Source organism: Melanotaenia boesemani, chromosome 6, assembly GCF_017639745.1.
Source record: "Melanotaenia boesemani isolate fMelBoe1 chromosome 6, fMelBoe1.pri, whole genome shotgun sequence".
In the NCBI taxonomy this organism is placed as follows: domain Eukaryota; kingdom Metazoa; phylum Chordata; class Actinopteri; order Atheriniformes; family Melanotaeniidae; genus Melanotaenia; species Melanotaenia boesemani.
The window spans coordinates 13,878,915-13,900,227 of record NC_055687.1 but is presented as its reverse complement, the minus strand read 5'-3'; the positions used below and the strand labels follow the sequence as shown (position 1 = coordinate 13,900,227).

At 37.3% G+C, this 21,313-nt stretch overlaps 1 protein-coding gene across 1 annotated transcript in view; it reads left to right on the top strand.

Annotated features, from left to right (window-relative positions):
- LOC121642057 (glutamate receptor ionotropic, kainate 3) overlaps nt 1-21,313 on the top strand; it is a 101,219-nt gene that overhangs the window by 66,706 nt on the left and 13,200 nt on the right. The window contains exons 6-11 of the mRNA XM_041988525.1: nt 2,721-2,891; nt 4,265-4,408; nt 8,709-8,816; nt 10,787-10,900; nt 13,399-13,602; nt 18,326-18,549. Of these exons, the coding sequence (XP_041844459.1) occupies nt 2,721-2,891; nt 4,265-4,408; nt 8,709-8,816; nt 10,787-10,900; nt 13,399-13,602; nt 18,326-18,549 (965 nt within the window). The remainder of the gene's footprint in view (nt 1-2,720; nt 2,892-4,264; nt 4,409-8,708; nt 8,817-10,786; nt 10,901-13,398; nt 13,603-18,325; nt 18,550-21,313) is intronic.

Here is a 21,313-nt window from a genome sequence, read left to right as displayed (position 1 = left end):
GTCCATAACATCAATTTTGTTTGACAAGTTGGAGTCATAATGGAGTCTTGGGTTTGCAGGGATAAACTCTGCTTTATAGTAAAGTCAACAGAAGTCTTTGAGGTAGTATACGAGAAAATGGTTGTGAGTGCTTATTTATACCTGAAAGTGTTACTATTTTTTCAAGATCCCAAGTGATTTTCAATGTATTGTTTGTAAATAAAGCTTGCAAAATGACTAACTCAGCGACAAAATTATGTTAATTATTGCCAAACCCTTTTTCCTAGACAGTCTATTAATGTACCACAATCATTTTTACAATAAGGGATGTGACAAATCTGGATCCCGCATGTCAAAGGCTGAACTTGAGTCATGAAACTGGCAGTTCACAAGTCGATGACTAACATCCAGATGATTTTTGTCCATATTCTATTGACTGTCTAGAGGTTTAGCAGACAGACTTTCATTTTTTCATTGTGGTTAGTTTAACCCATTCTGATAAGTGTGATGGTTAAAAGTTTGATTATGCTTCATTTCCTTCATGCAGACATTTTTTTACGTCAGATACTTTGTTGAAGAAGAACTACGGTGTCTGGCTTAATGGCCGTACACCATCAAATGCTCAACAACTATATAAAGCACTTTAAAGGAGGGTCTATCCTCATACTGTGCAAGTATAAATCCAGCTTAAGAGTAAATAAACTGTGGTTAAAGTTTCCATAAAACTATTATTTATGCCTAAGATGAATCATTGTTAATACACATAATTTATGATTGTACATATTTGAACAAGTTTTTTCTTTTTTTCTTTACATTATCAGACGTGTTACATAAGTTTTGGCTTTCCTCCTTTCTTTTATATTTTAAGCCCACACTAATAAAATCTTGTCTGACTGATAAGAGCAAGCCCAGCAGGAAGCAGCGGCTACTCTTCACTGTAACTTTGCCAACATGGTGACAAGCAGACTGAATGGGAATAAATACCAGCATGCTCTGTGCTGTCCCTTTCACCCTCTGTTATCGTCTCTGTTTCTGCCTCTCTTGTGCACTCACTCTGTGTTTCTGCAGCCTTGGCCAGTCTGCTGTGATAATGCGATATGACATAGAGGTCCAGGCATGATGTGTGTCATCTTTCACACTTGACAGCGTGGCAATGACATTGTTCTGCCATGTGTCATGTTCGCATAGCTTGTTTGCTGTTTTAATATGGCAATCTACAACACCTTTAAATTGCTGTAGCTCCAGTATGTGTGTTTAACAGCTTCCAAACAGTTTGTTCAGCAAGATACTTACTTGAGAATAAGTAACTTTCATTTGATTTATTTATTTATTTGTAAAAATATTATTTTTACTAGAAGCTAGGATATCTTTATACTATCAATATGAAATCTATATCAAACTGCAGTATGCTGTCTTATTGACAGACATGCCATTAAGAAGATTATACCTGGCGGCTTGATTTGATCCAGAATGATGAATACTTGCATGGTGTACATGGCAATACAATTTCCTCCTGATGGAATTCACTGATGTCTGTGTTTTATCTTCGGAGGTGAGGAAAGTGCCGACTTATTAGAGCGTGAAAAGGCAACGGCACCGTGGTATGGGGGTAATAACTTCTGTGTCCTTTAAAATGAGTCTGTCATAGCTCCTGTCTTGTAATAGCTATCTCTGAGAACTTAAAGCTGAGAACTTTGTTATGTTACCTCCACCAAAACACTTCTGTATGCACACAGAGATGTGGCGAATGTTCTTCTAGTGAAGATTTCAGTGTAATGCAATTATAGGATCATAGGATTTTTTGTTATGTGTACAAGACAACACTGCAAAAAGTAAAGGTAAAGTTTACATATTGCCTTTCTAAACTCAAAAATACCTTAATGGAAATCAGGATTTCAAACAAGTTTAATTCTGTTATACAGACAAGTCTTGGTTAGTTGATATTCTTAGCATCAAAGGTAAGAAACATGTAATCTCACCTATTTTACTGTGTTTTTTAGTGTTTCTTTTTATTTTTTCATTATTGAACTATACACTAAATTGTTCAGTGAGCAACAATGACCGTTCTTTAGTGAGCACCTTACACACTCCTGTTTCCTCAGCACTAACCCCACAGGGTGCTAATGAAATATCCATGTTCATCCAAATGTCTTTTCCAAGCCCCGTGGCCCATTCTGACTCGACATGTGTCAACATGTGACTTCACAATTCAGCTACAATCACTGCCCCAGAAATTAGAGCTGCTCAAACTGAATTGCTTTTTACTTAGAAGTTGCCAAGGGAATGCAAGTGTTGAATTATTAATTTGGTTCAACAGAACATTTTTTTTTTCTTGTATTTTAATTTTTCTGAGGTAGCAACAATAATTAGAGTCTGACACTCAGATCATGCACCCATACAGATTTCTTTTTCAAGTGACTATGATTAAGTTTGTTGTCTCAGTAGTATATATTTCATTATGATGAAAACAATAACAATTTGTCAATTCTAAAAGGATTTGACTTTGCCACCAGAGCTTTTCAAGATTTAAATCAGCACAGTCAGTAATTTGAACACTATGCCTCCATGTGACAGAATCATGAAAATAAATATGTATTGATTTGATTTACTTTTCCTTAACATAGTTTTGAATCAGCCGTGGCTCCAAATGCTTTTTATGTGAGGGGGGAAAAATTCAGGTTAAATAATAGTCACCTGACTAAATCAGATTTCCATTCTTCATTTTTTCCATCTCTTAAAAGGACCTTATGGCCATCGACCTGGAGCCATATCGTTTCTGTGGAGTCAACATGACCGGCTTCCGCATCCTCAATGTGGATAATCCCCAGGTTGCATCCATTGTGGAGAAATGGTCGATGGAACGGCAGATACCACCTAAACCTGATTCAGGCCTGCTAGAGGGAATCATGACGGTATGTTCTTTTTTATTTATTTATTTTTTTATGAAAAAAAAAATCAATCAGACACTGCCAGCCAAAAGTTTGGACACACTTTTCCATTAGATTTAATGGAAAAGACTGTTGCTGTATGCATCAGCATGTTTCAATCCAAATAGCTTCTTGTCTTCCCATCATTAGTATCTCTACAAGTTGTGCCAAGTGTACTTTCTATTGTAAAATGCAATTCTTGGGTTTAGATTCTACAATTTTAATGTATGTTTACTTCCATTTATTTAAATTATTAATCATTGTTGTCTTACACAGATATTTACTGACCTGATTTTATGTACGTCAGTAACTCCTGCTTACTTATTGCTCTTGAGGGCAAAAATATATTTTTGACTTGAGAGCATAGAAAGCAAAGAACAGTCAATTCTTTTACCAAACTCAGTGAGATCTGTACATAACAACATTGTAAATCCATTAGATATAGAAGGGCTCTCAGAAAGGACAGCGTGTAAAGACTTGAACTCATGAAGTGTCGCCATTTATTCTTATGATGCAGCTGAGAAGCTGACAGCACAGTGAACAAAGATGAGGATGTGACTAAAGATGACAAAAGTGCTGTCTGGTCCTAAATATTCCTGCTTCAATTCTGGCATGCTGATGGCAGGGTCACATGATGATATGAATAGCATGGTATAGATGTGAGTGATATAATGGTGTGGACATTTATTTTGTCCAAATGGTAGTTTCTAAGGGTTGATTTTTCTGCGTGTATGCTGAATAACTGTAGTGATTTTAGCTCTCTCAAAAAGGCATACACAATCCAGATAGTGCAAGATATAGCAACAAAAAAAGATGTTTTTGTTATTGTTCTAATCTAGTCAGTGATTTCAAAAACACAAAAAAATATTGTACAAGGATTTTTCTTTTGATAAAAGCATAAGATTTCCATGCTGAAAATGAAAAAGGTAAGTAAATGCGGGACAGGTCCAGACTGTGAAATGTGATGCCATATAATGACATGAAAAGCAAATAATAACTCATTGAATACACATCCCAAAATCACAGTGTATAATAAGAAAGATATGTAAAAAAAGGTATTTTGTTTGGGCCCTGCAATAGACTGCTGACCTGTCCATGGTGTACCCAGCCTCTCTCCTAGCTGCTGAGATGGGCTCCAGCCCCTTAAACCTGCATTGGAATAGACCGTTACAGACAGTGGATGGATTGACGGATATTTTTTTCATTCATCCTTTAGTATATTCAGTTTGAGAATGTAACACCTGCACTTTTAAAGTGATTTTAAATCTCCTATCACTATAAACATTTAGTGTGTTCTCCCCTACTTTTTACTTCTTTCTACAGCCACCAGCTGAAATAATGTTCACCCCTTATTCCAGACAGATGCAGCTCTGACCTATGATGCAGTCCACATTGTCTCCGTCTCATACCAGCACGCTCCACAGATGACCGTAAACTCACTGCAGTGCCACCGCCACAAACCCTGGAGATTTGGAGGGCGCTTCATGAGTTTCATCAAAGAGGTGATGCGGCACCTTTGGTCTGTTGCTATTCATTTTTAGTTATTTATTCTGGACCACAATAATTGAGTGGTGAAGAAAACCAGAAGAGGTGGAGTGAGAGCCAGGTAGTGTTTTGGTACTTAGGCATTTACCTCGCAAATCAATCATATCCACACACACAGCAGAGCTAGCCTTGAGAGACAGATCAAAGCAGCATTGTTGTCAGCTTTATGAATTCTCTGTATTCATAACCTATTTTCCAGAAAGCATGTACTGTAACCTTTTTAAGCATAACTTGTGTAATCAGCTTTTTTTTCTTCTTACATGACTGCCTGGCAGTGCCTCAAAATATGAAGACAAGCTCATGCAAAATGGCAGATTAAGGAGATGTAGAGATGCAATGTTTTGGGTCTGGATTTGTTCTAACAACAAAATAATTTACATTTGCATTTGGATGCAATTTAAAAATGCCACAAATGTTGGGAAGACCATTTGTTTTTCTTTCTTATGAAATTATTAACCTCTTGGATTAAATGTGTTTTCCAAAAGATTCACTCTGCAATTCACAACTTGTCTGAACTGGGCATAGCTAAACCTTTCTTTTTCTTGAGAATGTGGATAGGAACTCTCCCCATCCACTATTTCTCCCATAGCTCTTCTTTTTCTCCCAGACTAGGTCTCCATGGTTTACTACCACTGCTGGTGTTTTATATGCCTCAGTGCAAATCATGCTGTCAGCGTTTCTGACCTGTTTTGAAGATGCTTGTTGGCCAATTTTCTAGCAGAATTCTCTTTTGAGCTTGTCCGTGATGACAGTAGAGGAACATGTCTTTAGAGATCTCCTACTCACTCATTTATAGCATAGCGGCATACAGTGTCAACTGTTTATTGTCTGCCACAACACTGTAGCTTGTGATTCTAGGAGGGCCAACCACCTTCAAATGTCACAAAAAGAAAAGAAAAATGCAGTCTCTTTTAAAGTGTGCCACCTCTCGGCCTGTAATTTGCCTATCCTGACAGATTCATGGAAAAGCAGTCTATCTCAAATACTGAATTAATTTGCAATTCCAACCCAGCTCAGTTTCTTTAATCCATCCACATAGGGAAGTGTGGATGTGCGTATGGCTGTATAAGTGGTCCATTAACTTGTCAAAGGAGGATGCAGGTTTATCCCGAATACAAGTCTTCAGTGGCCACTCCCCTTCCAGCCTTTAGTACCATAAAACTTGAGGCTAAGAATGGGGTAAACAATGGCCTGGCTTGTAGCTTAGCTCAATGGTAAGTTGGTCTCAAAAAGAAAAGTATAACCTTTCTTAGTCCTAATGCACTGCTTGAAAGAAAATGTGGGTGTATTGGAGGGTTTTGATGGTCACAGCTTGTGGCTACTCCAAGGGTTTTCTTCACCAGCAGAGAGCTTCATTTAGAGAGCAAAGCCTGATATTTTTCTGTGGTATCATGCTCATTCTCTCCACATGTGTTCCAGTAATATAGCATTTGGAATGGGCACAGCCCAAATCCTCAGCTAGCTTCACTGAATAGGAAACAAAATAACATTTTTGCTTGACCTGCAAAGAGAGATATAGCGGAATGATGCCAAGACATCTCTGGTTTTCATCCACCTTCTTTTCAGAAGCAAAGATGACAGTGCCAATGTTCATGTGCTCAAAACTTTTTTCAGCTCTTTGCATCTCACTAAAAGGGACCTGCTGGGGTTTTAAACAGACAGTCTTGCTTTCAGTGAGGTACACCACGATCTGTGAAGTATTTTCAAGTTTTCGCTTTGATTTCTAAGGTTTTCTACTAGTGCCTTCTGTCTCCACTGGCCAATCCAGAGAGACACTTACCTGATTTTTATTAGTGTCACACAATGAATTTAGAGCATGTATTTCATCTTAAACCTACAGCGATCTGTTGCTAGAATAGATAAACTGTTTTTGCTCAAAAACACAAGATATTTATTTGTCGTTTGTGTGACATTTTGTGTCTTTCGGAAGTTGGAAGAACGATCTCTTGTTGTCTGTGGAATAATTACGTTTATGGCAGCCAATGAACAACATAGTGTTACATTAGCAACCTTTTGTTTCCATCGGCTAAGGACCCGTGTTGGATTTCCACTCCAGCCTCCTTCCAGCTCCGCTCCGGGCAGCAGCACAAGTTTGCACAGTGTGATCAACTGGTCGAGAGTGTACAATGCTTCCCCTATAGCTCCTGTCTCTCAGTCTCCAATTTTAATTATTTGACAGCCCTAATATTATGGAGGCGACTTTCATGGATTGCTCCATTAATGCTGTGTTTATTTTGAAGTTCATCCATAGAGCCAGCCGGCTGATCCTTTCCATCATGTTATTCCTCGTCCCACTGTCATAACAGAGAGATGACGGATGCATGGAGCTTGTCGTGTCACATATGCAGAAATTTTAACGCAATTAATTTCATAAATTAGTTAACATATTAATTTTGACAGCCCTAATAGAAAACACAAAAATATGGACATTAATCATGGAAGCTGCTGCAACAGGAGACCACATACTATGGCGCCATATTGCCATACTTGTGTTTTCTGGAATACTGATGTTTGTACCTCAGGGCCATAAATTACATGTTGTTCCAACAAACCCACTATTCCTGCTGCCCCAAAAGTCTTAGTAAAAAGGAGGTCTATCATAAATTATTTTTTAGAGACCACCAACTCTAGAGCCAAGTTTAAGGCAAACTGAAATGTGAAGCATGTTAAACCCTGTTATATAATCCCGTAATGTAACCAGCTATTACTAACTTACTGAAATAACTGCTACAACCATTTTGAAGTATTCAACAACTTTCAGAGTTTATTGTGTAAGCTTCTTTCTGGTATCTTATGCCCCATATTATATTATTTTTCAACCACACAGTCTGGCACTGAATCCATTAATACAATTATTTGTGTTGGAGCTGTAATAATAATTTTGCTTGTCAGCCAAATATGCAAACCCATGATTGCATATAGGCTTTACACCATTACAATGCACAACAAACATGGCTTGTGTGTGTCTGTAGCAATTAGATTAAACAAATTAGTATTGCTTCCCATTTTAAGCAGATGTTCTCTCAGGAAGTGTATTAGAAATGTGTAGTCATGACTTAAACACAAGGAAATTTTAAATATCCCACAGTGTTTGGTTAAAACATTAACTCTGCCCTGATTTATGCCACACCAGGGCGGGAGTGTGATGTGTTTTGAAGGTCGACTGACCCAACGAATGTGATATGGCTGTGGCATATATGTCACTCTCTGAATTAAAGCTGTTTGAACATCCCACCCACCTCGATTGCAATAGGCCAGAGGGAAGAGGGTGTGGGAGGGTTTTAAAAAAAATGCAGTACCACAGATTTCTCCTTGAAGCTTCGATCTTCTCACAACAAGTTCTGGCAAGCAACAGGCTGGACAGACAGCAGATTATGGGGTTGTCGCACTAGGTTTTAAATATCAGTAAAATGCTGTAGCTCAACACACAATGATTGATCACCTTGTACTGAGGCATCTTAAAGATCATCATAGACCGTTTCATAATGAAAGTGATACAAGTACCCTATTAAAAATCAGTTTCTTCAAACAAAAGAGTGAATAAAATATCTCACCACATCATTTAAGAATAAGGATTATCTCACAATGCTCCAAATGCAAGGGCAATCACTAAAGTCTGTTTCATCAGTGCTTTCACAAGGCTTGGCTCTGTAAATGTGAGAAGAGCAGGTATGTAGCAAAGAATGACATGTGTTTGCATGTGCACTCATCTGTGGTGGTGGCGGCTATTAGGGAAACATAATAGGGGGCAGTTATATGTCACCCTTGCCACTCTCTCACCCCTCTCACAGTGAATCAAGCAAAAGGAGATGGTTGTTAATTAACTCTGTAGTCTGGAGGGAAAATGCATTGGAGGCGTTGAGATGTAAAATGTAATTAAAAAAGGAAATGCACAAGTACAATTTGTGTTTGTGCTGTTGGTCTGTATTTGTGTGGGTGTGAATTTATTCCTAGTGAAAGCGTTTTATAGTGCGGCTTGCTGAATTTATCTGTACTTATTTGTTTATTTTTGGCGAAGTATTTACTGCAGATCAAGAATTTAATGCAATTTCTAACAGCACCACTGCACTCTTGAAAGACCAACCTATATCTACATTTGGAGATTATTAGTTATTATTAGCTTTTGATTTTACGCGAATGAAGTGTTGAGATGGTCCCTATATAGGCTATTTTCCACATGAAAAAAAATAAACTTGCTAAGTGATATTTCTTCTTCTAAAAATATAGTTATAAATGTTCAGAAATGTTATCTTTCAGTCCCACTGGGATGGTTTGACTGGAAGACTCTCCTTCAACAAGACAACTGGTCTACGGACAGACTTTGATCTGGACATCGTCAGCCTAAAGGAGGATGGACTTGAAAAGGTAACTTGTTTCATATATTATCAGGGAAATCTTTGCTGAGACAGAATAAGAGCACCATCTTAATGCCTCATCACAGACTGCTTAGAACGTCAGTAATAAGTATGCCATAAAAAGATGGAATTATGTTTCATATTTTCCTCAGTGTGGAACAGATAATACAGATTTGACAGTATCATTTACCTCCTAACAAGGAACCAAATTGGCTGTTGCAACATAAACATAAGTTGGTGGATCATAAAGCAAATTGGATTAGGGTACACGTTAGGGTGTTAATTGCCACCACTCTTAATGATAATTTGAGGTGATGCCCAAAATGCTGTTTGGAGGTAATGAGCTGTATAAGCATGTCTTGCTAAAATAAAAAAAGGGTGAAAAAAAAATTATTCAAAAGAATAAAATTGTGGAACTTATTTTATTGTGCTACAGGGTAAATACAAAAGCCATTCTCTGCTAAAGGGCTTATACATTATGAATACATCAAATAGGGATAAGTCCCATTATGACTTCCACAAGTTCTCCTTAAAAGCTAAAGAGTATTTAATGGCAGAGGATTTTCAGCTTGTAACCCTCCAGAGTGGAGCTTGTAACACTGCAGCTTTAAAATGATTCTCCTCTCTTTCATCAGCATCTTGTCCGGCATGTGGTCAATCAAGTTAAAGCAAAGTGATCTTGCATCAAACTATTTGATGCAATATTAGCTCCTTCTCATTTCGCTCAGACAAATCCGGCGCTCAGTCACGTTAGCGTTGATCCAACAGTGCGCCTCAGATAGCTGGATTTTTCTTTTTTTTTCCCTCCTTTTTTCTAGCATATCCGGGGAATCGGCTTTAACTGCGTGAGCCTGTTAAGATGGAGACTCTTTTCTCAGCTAATCCATTGTAATTGAATATTAGCCCAAGTTTGAGCTCATGCTGGAATTATGAACAGGTTCTCTGTGTACCGCTTTCACTGAGCAGGAGAATGCTTAAGAAAGTAAAATTTACTCGTTGCATGAGTAAATAATTTTTGAAGCAAGTGTTTTGCTAATCATATTAAATGATTTGAGCTAATTGTAATTAGGTTCAATTAGAAGGAGTTTTCAAAGTAGAAAAGAAGTCCAAAATGTCCGAATCTCTCCTAAAGTCCTCTGCGGTTGCATGACAAGCTGTAACTAATGTGCTTTTCAAATTTAAGCATATGCCTCTCCCTGGATTAGGCAGGGAGGACATCAACAGACATTTTTCATGCTTTTGTGTGTGTGTGTGCATGTGTAGGGGGGGTTGAATGTCTTTAAATGAATCCACCTCAAGCACAAACCCTAGTGAATATTAAAAGCTCTGTGTGTAGTAATAGAGGAAGCGGAGGAGGGTTTGGTGGAGAGCTTGACTTGCAAACAGAGATTGTTACAGACAGCCACAGGACTATTTGTGCTAATGATATGTTCCACTGTGTATCTCTACAGTGTGCAAAGATTTTTGCCTTAGGGCTTCTTGCATGTATAACTCCTTTTATTTGTTCAAATCACTTGGCTTGTCTTAGTAATACTGCAGAGAAAAATTACATTTACGCAGTCTAACGCAGTCTAACCAATAACCTTTCCCTGTGTTTTGTTCAAATTGATTCAAGTTGATTGTAAACATTTAGCTGAATTTACTTCCTCTGATTGTTTCTTGCTTTTTCTAATCTTCCATTCTTTTTAATACAAATGCACATGTTACACCTCTTATGTTTCTAATTCAATCATTTTAACTGGCCATTGTTCAAATTATGTGCCTATCAGAATTTATATTTTTTAAGACATATCCTCAACTAGCCCTTGTTTTTTAAAGCATCTTTGCCTGCTGATAAAAGGTGACTCAGCTAATCATCTAATGCTGCTGCAGATGTGTTCAGCCTGGCACTAATGCAGGAGACGTTTGGCGGAGTCTGCTGAGGTCATAGCTCACTGACGGACATGAAACACTTAGCTATACTGTTTTTATCTTCCACAGGTGGGAAAGTGGAGTGCGTCAGGAGGTCTTAACATCACAGAAGTGCCGAAGCGAAAAGGGATGAACATCACAGATTCCCTGGCTAACCGCTCCCTCGTCATCACCACCATTCTGGTAGGCCACATGTGTAGCTTGGTTTAAAAGATGCCCTACCCTTCACCTCTACCAGTTTTCCCCATGATATACACTAGAATCCAAGCTACACTCTTAGGTATCATATTAGTTCTTCATAGTTGCGATATTTATTGCATTCAGGAGAGAATCTGACACATTTTACTCTAAATATAATTCAAGACTAGAAAAAGCTTTGCGCTCAGGTTACATCTCTTCTCTTTGACTGATACAGAATATGTTTCATTTATGCCAAATCGAATCATAGCACAACCTGTGCAGCTTTATTATGTATCGTAACAACTGAAACTGAAACTCAGTAGATCGTTCGGCTTTCAAAGGCTTGCAGCAAAAGGCAGGAAAGGCAAGCAAAAAGGGAGCTGGTGTGATACAGCAAAGCAGTCCTGGGAATGCATTAATTGCACGTTTATATTGCATGATCTGGGTGAAATGTTCTCTAAATTCACATTACCATTCATTTTTTTTGTTGTATATACTTAACTCTGTCAGGAAGATGGTAGAACAGACATTCCCCACACAACCCTTCTAAGCTACAATGATAAACACTATTATTATGCCCATGTTGGACTACAAAGCTATAATTATAACAAGGAAGGACTTGGTATGACATAATTAATGCCTATCAGATGCCATGTATGTTTATTCTGTCTATAAGTGAAGAAATGGAACAAGGATTTAAGTGTTCTTATGTTGAACTACTGTACTGGGAAGTTTACTGTACAGGCTAATGTAAGACTGCTGCTAAGTACATGTTTTGTTTGTTTCTCTCTCTTCGAGTTTCAGTTGCACTTTGACAAAATACTTTTGGGATAATTTTTCTGGTAAACCATACAATATTCTCCTTCATTTGCTGTTTCTTTGGGACTCATTAGTTTAAGAACATAAAACTTTCAAGCTGTAGAAAAGACACTCAACTTTAATATCAATCTCCCCTCGTAATGTAATGAAATTGCATCAAACTGATTCTCAGTGATGCATGAATAAGACGTCTGACAGTTTCATAGTAATAACTTTGTAGAAGAAATGAAGGCACTTAATGTGTTTTTATCCATTTTTTTTTTTTTTGTTACATTAATTGTCTGCGCTCCATTGGCTGTAATGCCATTGTACAGGCCCACCTTCTGCTTTTCTCTGTTATGCACGTCCATGCTGTGACTATGAGGGTAGAGCTGGTATAAACGCTTTGATTTGAGTCCAAAGCTTAGGGAATAGCATAAACTGGAAGGCTAGAAACAGATGGTAATGGCTCTTTCCCTTAACATGCAAACTTTTTGATCAAGTTAATTGGACAACTTGAGTAAAGTTTGTTGCTACGCATTTGCTCTCTAAATGCATTGTCAGCAAGTGTTCACATCTTGTTATTTATTCAAGAGGCCATATAAACTGTAATGTCCAAGTGGCTTTCAACAATATTTTAATAACAAACAATGAGTTTTTTTTTTCATTTTATTTTTATTATTCATATGCTTTATGTTTATCTAGGGAGTTACTACTTTAACCTACTGCAACAATGTTTGTCCACATGCCATATGCACACAGTGTTGGATTTTTGCTTCACTCCCCTGTATCCTCACCACCTTTGCCTTCTCCTATAAGAGTAATTTCCTAAGAGAATTCTTAGTGTTGTGGCGCCACGTTTTCTGCATATTATATCTAAGTGTCACAAAAAAAAAAAACAATGAAAGGGGTCACCTTCACAAGAGAATCAATTACTCTGCTTGTGAGCTCAGTTAGTAAATTATATATCTAGCTATCGAGGGCAATAAATTGTACTATGGCTTTTGCATAAATTGGCCAACATGTTTTGAAATGCACAGCAAGTTGTGCAAGTCTATCTGGCAGGGAAATGGTAACACACTAAATAAAGGAAATCATTTATTAGCAATCCAGTGTTAGTAATTGTCACTGTGGGCATCAGCTCAGTTTCTCTCCCTTGAAAGGTTGGTGACAATTGATGAAGGCACCATCATGGGCATGTTCCATTTCACTACTGCATTCTGTTCCTAATCAACCTTTTATATAGCTCAAATTATGAGCAGTCATGCAGGGTATTATAGGCCACTAGAGTGTCAGCTACTTGACCATAAAATGAACCAACCTGTGCAGAAGCTAAATAGGTCAATGCACAACAGTGTGTGGGAGAAGGTTTTGGTCAGCTTATAGTTTAAACATTACTCCTGTGCTTAGGAGAGCATTATAAAGGATGATAATGCGGTAGAAATTCCCTTTTCGTTACTGTCTTAATCTTATTCAAACCTTCTTTCATTAATGTATCTGTATGGGACAAACCTCAACCTTCTTTCATATTTTAACACTGCTTGTAGCCACACACGGAACATGAATCTTCTGTCACTATCTGTTAAGTGCAACAGCGGCTCGTCAGCTCAGATCACTTTGCTTCAATTAGGTGCATGTGCTGAAACAAATTGAAAAAGCTGACCTCACCATTGCTTCTCATTTGATCTTTTGGGTCTGTGCAGGAGGAGCCATATGTCATGCTTAAGAAGTCTGACAAGGCTCTGGTTGGAAACGACCGCTTCGAAGGATTCTGCATTGACTTGCTGAAGGAGCTGGCCAACATACTTGGCTTCACATACGAGATCCGTCTGGTGCCTGATGGGAAATATGGTTCTCAGGATGACAAGGGCCAATGGAATGGCATGATTAGGGAACTTATTGAACATGTAAGTTTTGATCCTTTGTCTAATTTGCTTTCCTTGTTGGCAATAACTGTGAAAATGCCACTTAAATGCAGTTGGAGCCAGCAGATGGTTAACTCAGCTTAGCATGAGGACCGGAAACAGTGAGCTTGGCTCTGTACAGTGGTAACAGATTAAACCTGCCTGCACCTGCAGTCTTCACTAATTAACACAGTATGGTTTATTTGTTTAAATGATGTAAAATCCAAATTAAAATGACAATAGATATGTGCCAGATAATTTATTTTTGGTTTTGGGTATTTCCAGGGACACATACAGCTTTCAGAAATGTACAGTAACAAACATATTTTAGCAAAGTGAGGTTATTTGTTTTTCCTCCTTCCATTTTTCAGGTAAAATCAAATCTGCAAATCTGAAAAACAAAAACAAACAAACTTTGTTTTTGTTCAATTTACAGAAGCATGGTATTGAACTGAATTGCCGGTTGTGTCCTCCATGTGGACAGTGATATAGATATGATTGAGTATAAGTCAGGAAGAGCCAGCCAAGCTGTCAGTTACATTTATGGCACAATTATGTCAAGGTTGCCTAAAAGTTACAAGTGTGTTGATGCCTCTCAGTGAGACAAGACATTTCCTGCAGCTGCATAAATCAGACATCTAATATAATCATGTGCTGCTCTGTATGTTAAATAGATTTAAATGAACACACTGGGAAAAATCTTTCTTAAGGATAGCAGGCCATCAACGCCGTCTGTGTCAAACCAAGCCTCAGTGGCCATGAAACAGCTTCATATCCAAGTGATGGTGGCAATTCTCAGCTGGCATTTCATAAGTGTCCCTGTCGGTGCTCTCCCTTTGTCCTCAGCCCCATCAGGTCAGCGCTGTACTCAGCTGAAAACTTGTAATAGCTTAAGTGGCATTTAGTGCAGGGAATTGTATGGCAGGAGTCAATGGCTTGGTGCTGAAAGGGTTCGAAAAGGTTGGCTCCAACTGCAGCACTTCATTTCTACATCCAAGCTTTTTGCCAGATCTATGTTGATAACAATAACCTTTGGAGGAACAAATGGATTACCAAAGGCAGAGAAGGCTGGCATGACGTGAAGATGCACGACTCCATCATTTAACAGCACAAAATGTATTTGTCTTTAAATGGAGAAGGTGCATTTAGCCAAATGAGCAATTCTATTCTGTTGTAGGTTTACTCTTTCTTTTTTTATAAAGATGTAACATCTGGTGATAGAGACCTCTTTACTGAGCATATATATATATATATATATATATAAATGTAAGCTATTAAAAACAAATACGTAGCATCATGTACCTGCAATAGCTTTTTTTTATAGTATTAAAAAAAATAAAAATAAAAAATAGACACAGCAGACAAATGGAGATAAAGCCATGCATTAAAACATTAGTTCTGGTTATATTTTTCAGCCTTTTTACATCTATTGCTTTTCCAAACAGCAGCAGAGGGCGAGATAAGCATCTGTGCGGCTGGTTATTGCTTTTAGTGCTTCTTATCACATGACCAAGGATGCAAGATGATAACTTTGTGGATTTTTAGTCTATTCTATTTTGTGGTCCACTGCTTTCCTAACCCTGCTGGTAAGAAAAAGTGCATCATAATTCAGCAGACTTGAATCGTAAACTTAATGGTAAGCTGAACCGATCTGACTCTGAGATGATACGAGACAACAGCATGGATGCCGATTTGGGGAGAAATCAGCCTATCCACAAACCCACAAACATATAAATCAGTGCCATTTGTTGTTTACACCTTATGTGACAGGAAAGAAAAAAAGTAAATGTACAATTTATTTTCTCATCACCCTGAATTTGTATTTACTTTCTATTAACCACTTTAAACCCTGTTGCCCTTGTCTTAAATATTGAAATAGATAAGCTATATAAACTTTTACTGGAAATCAGTGGCATTATATAGAAATGTTACAGATAAGGTCTGAGGTCGAAAAGAGGGAAAAATTGTGTTTGAGCTGCATATGATTACAAAACAAAAGATTAATAGATTCCCACTACCATCTCACTTAGTGTACCCTTATTAATCATAACTGCATTACAGGTTTGCACTAAACTGTTAGAGAGCAAGGCTGAAGTTTATTAATATAAATTGTAAGCCTTCCTCTCTGTAGTTCACGCTTTTCACACAGTGAAAAATGTGTGACTGAAACAGCATAAAACATTTATTATGAATATCATATTATGTGATGTATGTAAGTGATGCTTCTGAATAAAAAAGTGTGATATTTCTGTATGCAGTAGTGGAGTATTGTGCTTTATTTTCCTATGTAGTCACAGAGCTCACTGCTGTGCCAAAGGGCATTGTTTGGAAGGTGCTAAATGATGCAACAGGTCTTGTTAAACTTGATTAAGTCAAAATAGATGATCACTTTAATCATGCTGTGATGCAAATGTTAATAGCGTCCTCAGCACATCATTTGTTTCATGGCAATTAATCTTGCAACGACAGATACACTGGAAGGTTATGGCCAGTGCATTTCCTCTTTGTCTGTGTTGATAGTTAGATTTATGTTAGGAAGAAGAGGTGACTTTTTAATTGGGTGACACAGTTTTGCATTTTCATCTTAAAGATATTTTATTGTGAGCAGCACATGCTTACAAGTGGATGGACAAGTGTGATTTTGATTTTTATTTGAGTTAACAGGATGAGAGCGTGCCTGACCTATAGCTGCAAGGACACAAGTTAACAGCCAAAACATTTCTGTCTTGTCTGCCAACGTGCTCTGAGATAAATCTGTGACAGGCTGCAAGTCTTGTGTTTACACAAAGCAGTATTCATTATTTATACTTCTGTTACATGTATAGTTCAATAATATAATAAATTATATTTTGATTGTAATATTATTTTATGTAAGAGATAGACAGACACACAGACAGACTGTATATGGGATCCATGCATAACAGCTTCCGACTGAGATGTTTCTACATTCCCTCAGCATCCCTATAGCAAAAAATAGCAATCTGTTATCTGCCGTGACCACTGCATAGTTCAGCACAATGTGTTTCTGCAATTACAACATATTGTGCCAAAGCAAAATATGCACTTCAGTCTAGACTAAATGCCTAAACAAAGAGCAAGACTATCAGCACTGCAGCAGTATAGCACTAGTGTGCAACTGTTGGTGAAAAATTAAAATGTTATGGAGCATCTGTGAAAATGTATAGCTGCAAATAGGGTTCATGTTGAGTGTTTACTCTTGTGGCGTTACTTATAATGTCATTAGTCTTCAAGTCTGTGGTCAGGTGAGGAGGTCTGGAGGGAAAGCACCACTATGCCCACCATCTGCAAACCCAGATAATGTCTTGCCACATGGCACATTGCGGGGCACTATCAGGCTATCTTGCTTTGGCCCAGTTTATAGGTATAAGCAGAAAGCAGAACAAGAACATGCGGCATGTATATTAGCTCACCATAGGGATCTCTGGAATCACATGCTGGTTGATCTTACGGCTGAGTGGCAGGTTGGTCCATCACTGCAGTTGGCAGTCAAGAACATAGGGAGCAGTATGTGATGTGCAAATTTGAATAGTTTAGGAGAGACAGCAGATGCACAGCAGGATGTTCTGGTTTTGCCATCTTTCTATCTCTTCAGAGGCCACTGCATATTTAACCACCATGGTGCAGACCACAGGCGCACATAATCTGTGGTGCTGCAGACAATGTGGAAATGTTTTCGTTTTGACCTTTGTTGACTGATACATTGCAGTTGTCACATGAATCTGACAGAGGAGCTATCAAAGCAACAGAGAAATTTTAACTCATACCGACAACAATCCAAAGGTCTTAACTGGATAGCTGATTGTTAAAAAAAAAAGAAAAAAAAGAAGCATGCTTTAAAGGGTTCACACAAAAAGAATTAGAAACATGATTAATAATAAAAGAATAGGAACTCACCGTGTTTAAGATTTAATTTTAATTTCCTTGCATGTTTAGTCATTTACCTAAATTGCATTTATTCTTCCAAACTAACTTCATGTGGTAAAAATGCAGGATGGTGAATTATTTTTGGTACAAGCTCCCGTATTCTCCTTCTACTCAGTATGTAGGAAGTAAAGAAGGCCTCCCTTTGTGAATTGGGTCATGTTTTTGGAAGGGAAGAGGTATCCAAGCGTGAACCAAGCAGCTGGTTTCATTAACCTCTTGTCCAACCATCGTGTAGGGGAGAGTTGGGAGGGGGGGCTTTGGGTGTGATATAAATGTAACCTTCTGAATATGCAGTCATACATATATAATAGGTTACAGTAGCTTATCCTGTCATGCTCAGCTGCGTGCATTGCACGTATCTATATAATATGATATGTCTTTTTTTTCACAATATATTAAATGGCTGTGTTTTTTTTGTTGTTGTTGTTGTTTTTTTAAAGGCATCACTGAAAAAACTAAAACATTTCTCTGTGGACGATAATTTCACGGCTGTGCATCATAGGATGTTTTCAAACAGCTCCTTAACATATTTCATTTTTATGTTGTTTAAGTCTTGATGTAGAAAGAATCAAAATGAATAAATATGTGTATCAATTTGCTTGGTACTCAATGTGAATGTGATTTTATAATTTTAGTACTTGATGTGACCTCTGTTAGTAACACATTTCATTACTGATTCTATGGTATTTCAACCTGGACGAACATACTGGACCTACAGACAGTGCTACAACAAAATAAAAAGACAAAGTTAATCTTTAATTTTCTTTTTTCCCCACTACAGAGAGCAGACTTGGCAGTTGCTCCTCTCACCATCACTTACGTTCGTGAGAAGTTTATTGACTTCACCAAACCCTTTATGAACACGGGCATCAGCATCCTGTATCGCAAACCCAATTCCACCAACAACGGCTTCTTCTCCTTTCTGAACCCCATGACTCCAGACATTTGGGTGTACATTCTTCTGGCCTACCTGGGCGTTAGCTGTGTTCTTTTTGTCATTGCTAGGTAAGCTCAGAAGTTTCAATTTATTTGTCCTTTCTGTCCTTCATGCATTTCTCCACAAGATTTTTTGTAATGATTGTAATTTACACCGTTATCATTATAGGTTGAAGTTCTAGTACATGAGCCAGTTTATCATACTGTGTTAGCTGCTGGGTAGTGATCAAGGCAGTTATATCTACATGAGCTCTCCACAACCCAGCAGTGGGAGGAGGAATACAAAAAAAAACCTCCAGTTGAGTTGCAAAGTCCCATTCAGTGTGCAATTTCTGGTTTCCTGTGTGAAGTCTTTGGAACTGGCAAGCCAGCTTAAAACAGCCTTTGAATAAGGAGTAAGAAAGAATAATTCATCTAATTATCATATTCAAATACTCAGAAAAGAAACCAAAAAAAATAACATACATACTTGATATGAAATTGAATCAGAGAAAGCTATTAATAGTTCATGATCAGCATTTTCATATATCGTGAATGATGAAATTCAGGCTGTTGTAAGTTGGTTACAATTACTATAGATGGAGATTATCCTCTTTTTTTCCCTTTTTTGGTCATGAATACGATGAATATCTTTTTAACGTCACCCACTGCATTTCCTGCTGCTTCGCATGCAAAGTGGTGCTTCAGGAAGTTCTAGAAAAACAGGCACTGGAGGGAGTTTTGGGCCTTGAGAGCAAACAGCTGCACTCCTCTATCATCATTCCTCATTGTGATAATACACTAATTTGAGAGTGGCTTCACTTAAGTACAGAATTATCTTAAATTGTTGCAGTTGTTTGCTGAAGGCCAACCTAGACAGCTAAATGGGCCATATTGTATATAGCTTTAAAGAATATATAATGGACATAGAGGAATGTGAGAGCTCTGCTTCAAGCAGAAGATAGTCATTTTTAATGGAAGACAGCAGTGTCAAGATTTTTGCTGCAAACTATTATGTTGCAAAGTATCTTTCTTCAAAGGCACAAATCATTTTACAGCAGTGAATGAATAACACAATACAAGCTATATTCTAACACATGTCTCAGGGAAAATTACCACTGTCTTTTTATATATTACATCAGCCATTATCTTTAAAATAATGACAAAAAGGTAAAGTGAAGATTTAGCAAAATATTGTTCAGAAAAATCTGTATTTTTTTTTTTTTTTTTTTACTAATAACAAATATCAAAAGGGAGTTTAACTTTTTTTTCCCCTTTCATTTTTTGTTTTGGATTAACATTTACACTCTGCTAGTATGTTATGATGATAGTTTTTCATATAAAAATCGTATATTGTTATATAAAGACCTGATAAAGACAGAGTGCAGTGGGTGGTTCTACACACTTCATTTATTTATACTGGCTATATATTGGCACATAAAGGAGATAATGACACAAACAGTTAATATGTCATTTCATATATATATATTTTTTTTTTACAAAACAAAGCTGACAGAATTTTGACCCTTCTACATGTTGACTAAGCCTAATACACTTTATATGTGAGTGATAAAGGGCTCTGTTTGATCCCTTGTTGCGATGGGTGACATTTTCATGAACATGGGCACTAACAGCAAATCCTATGTTTAACATCAAATAGTCCTCAGTAAATGCTCAATTTACTCCATTTGAATTTTCTCCAAATATATAGAAACTATTCCAAAATGTTCTCTTAGCTTGGTGAATACCAATCGCTCTGTAAGTTAAAAGGATGTGCCAGATGGCCCTACTTCACAACAGTAAATGCCTGAAAATGCCTATAAAAGATCATTAGACTGATGAGCCATAGAGACAGACTGAGACAGAGATTAATAATAATAAATGTGTTAATAAATATCATGCAGTGAAATTCAAATAATATAAAAGCAACTTTATGCCCGAATGGATAACTAATTACTTCTGAACTTGGACAGCCAAGCAGAAATCGGTAGTTGGAAGAAGTTGAAATGTTTAGTTTCATAGGGATTGATTATAATATAAATACTCTCAAACTATTTAATCATTTCCAAAAAGAAAATGTAGGAAAGTCTTATTTTCCCATAATCAAAGCCATAATGTCTAAAATCTTCCTAGTGAACATATATGCATGATGCAGACTAATCACTGTAATTCTAAATGAAATATTTATGGGTAACAATAAAATCTGTGTTTCACCACCAGGTTTTGAAAAATAAATTTCATACACATGTTGTAATCCATGTTGTTAAAATGGACTGGATTTCATAGAAATTTAATATAGTGCTTTCTAAATATCTGTGTTCTGTTTGGATGCCAAGCTCTTTACCGATCATTTCCTCTACGAGTAGGCTGCAGCCTTGTAAGCATGTTGTCTGAAGCAAGCTGATGGATCTGCTTGACAGCACCAACCTTTTTAGAAATTAGCAGAACCAGAAATACTGAATCAGCTCTGTTTCATTGTCTAGGTAGAAAGTGCACTCACATCATTTGCAAACCCTGGCTGTGTAATTTCTGGCGGTGCGTAAAGTCTCCTCTAGTTTCTGTGCCTCTTTACTATCATAATTATTTGGCCATGGTTTTCAATTTATTATTAAAGTAATACAAAATGAAACTGAAAGAATTTATTTAAATGATAGCAAGTATTTGTACAACAACTGCCCAGGGTCTCTCTGCTGACTGCAAATATTATGTAGATGAGTTTTTTTTAATTCAAACACGAAACACTGGTGACTATTCATTTTATTCCACAGGAAAGAGTTTGGACAAACAAATTGTTTAAAATTGTGTCTTACAGCTCACTAGTTTAAATATCCAGTAGTTTCAAGAAGACAAATAA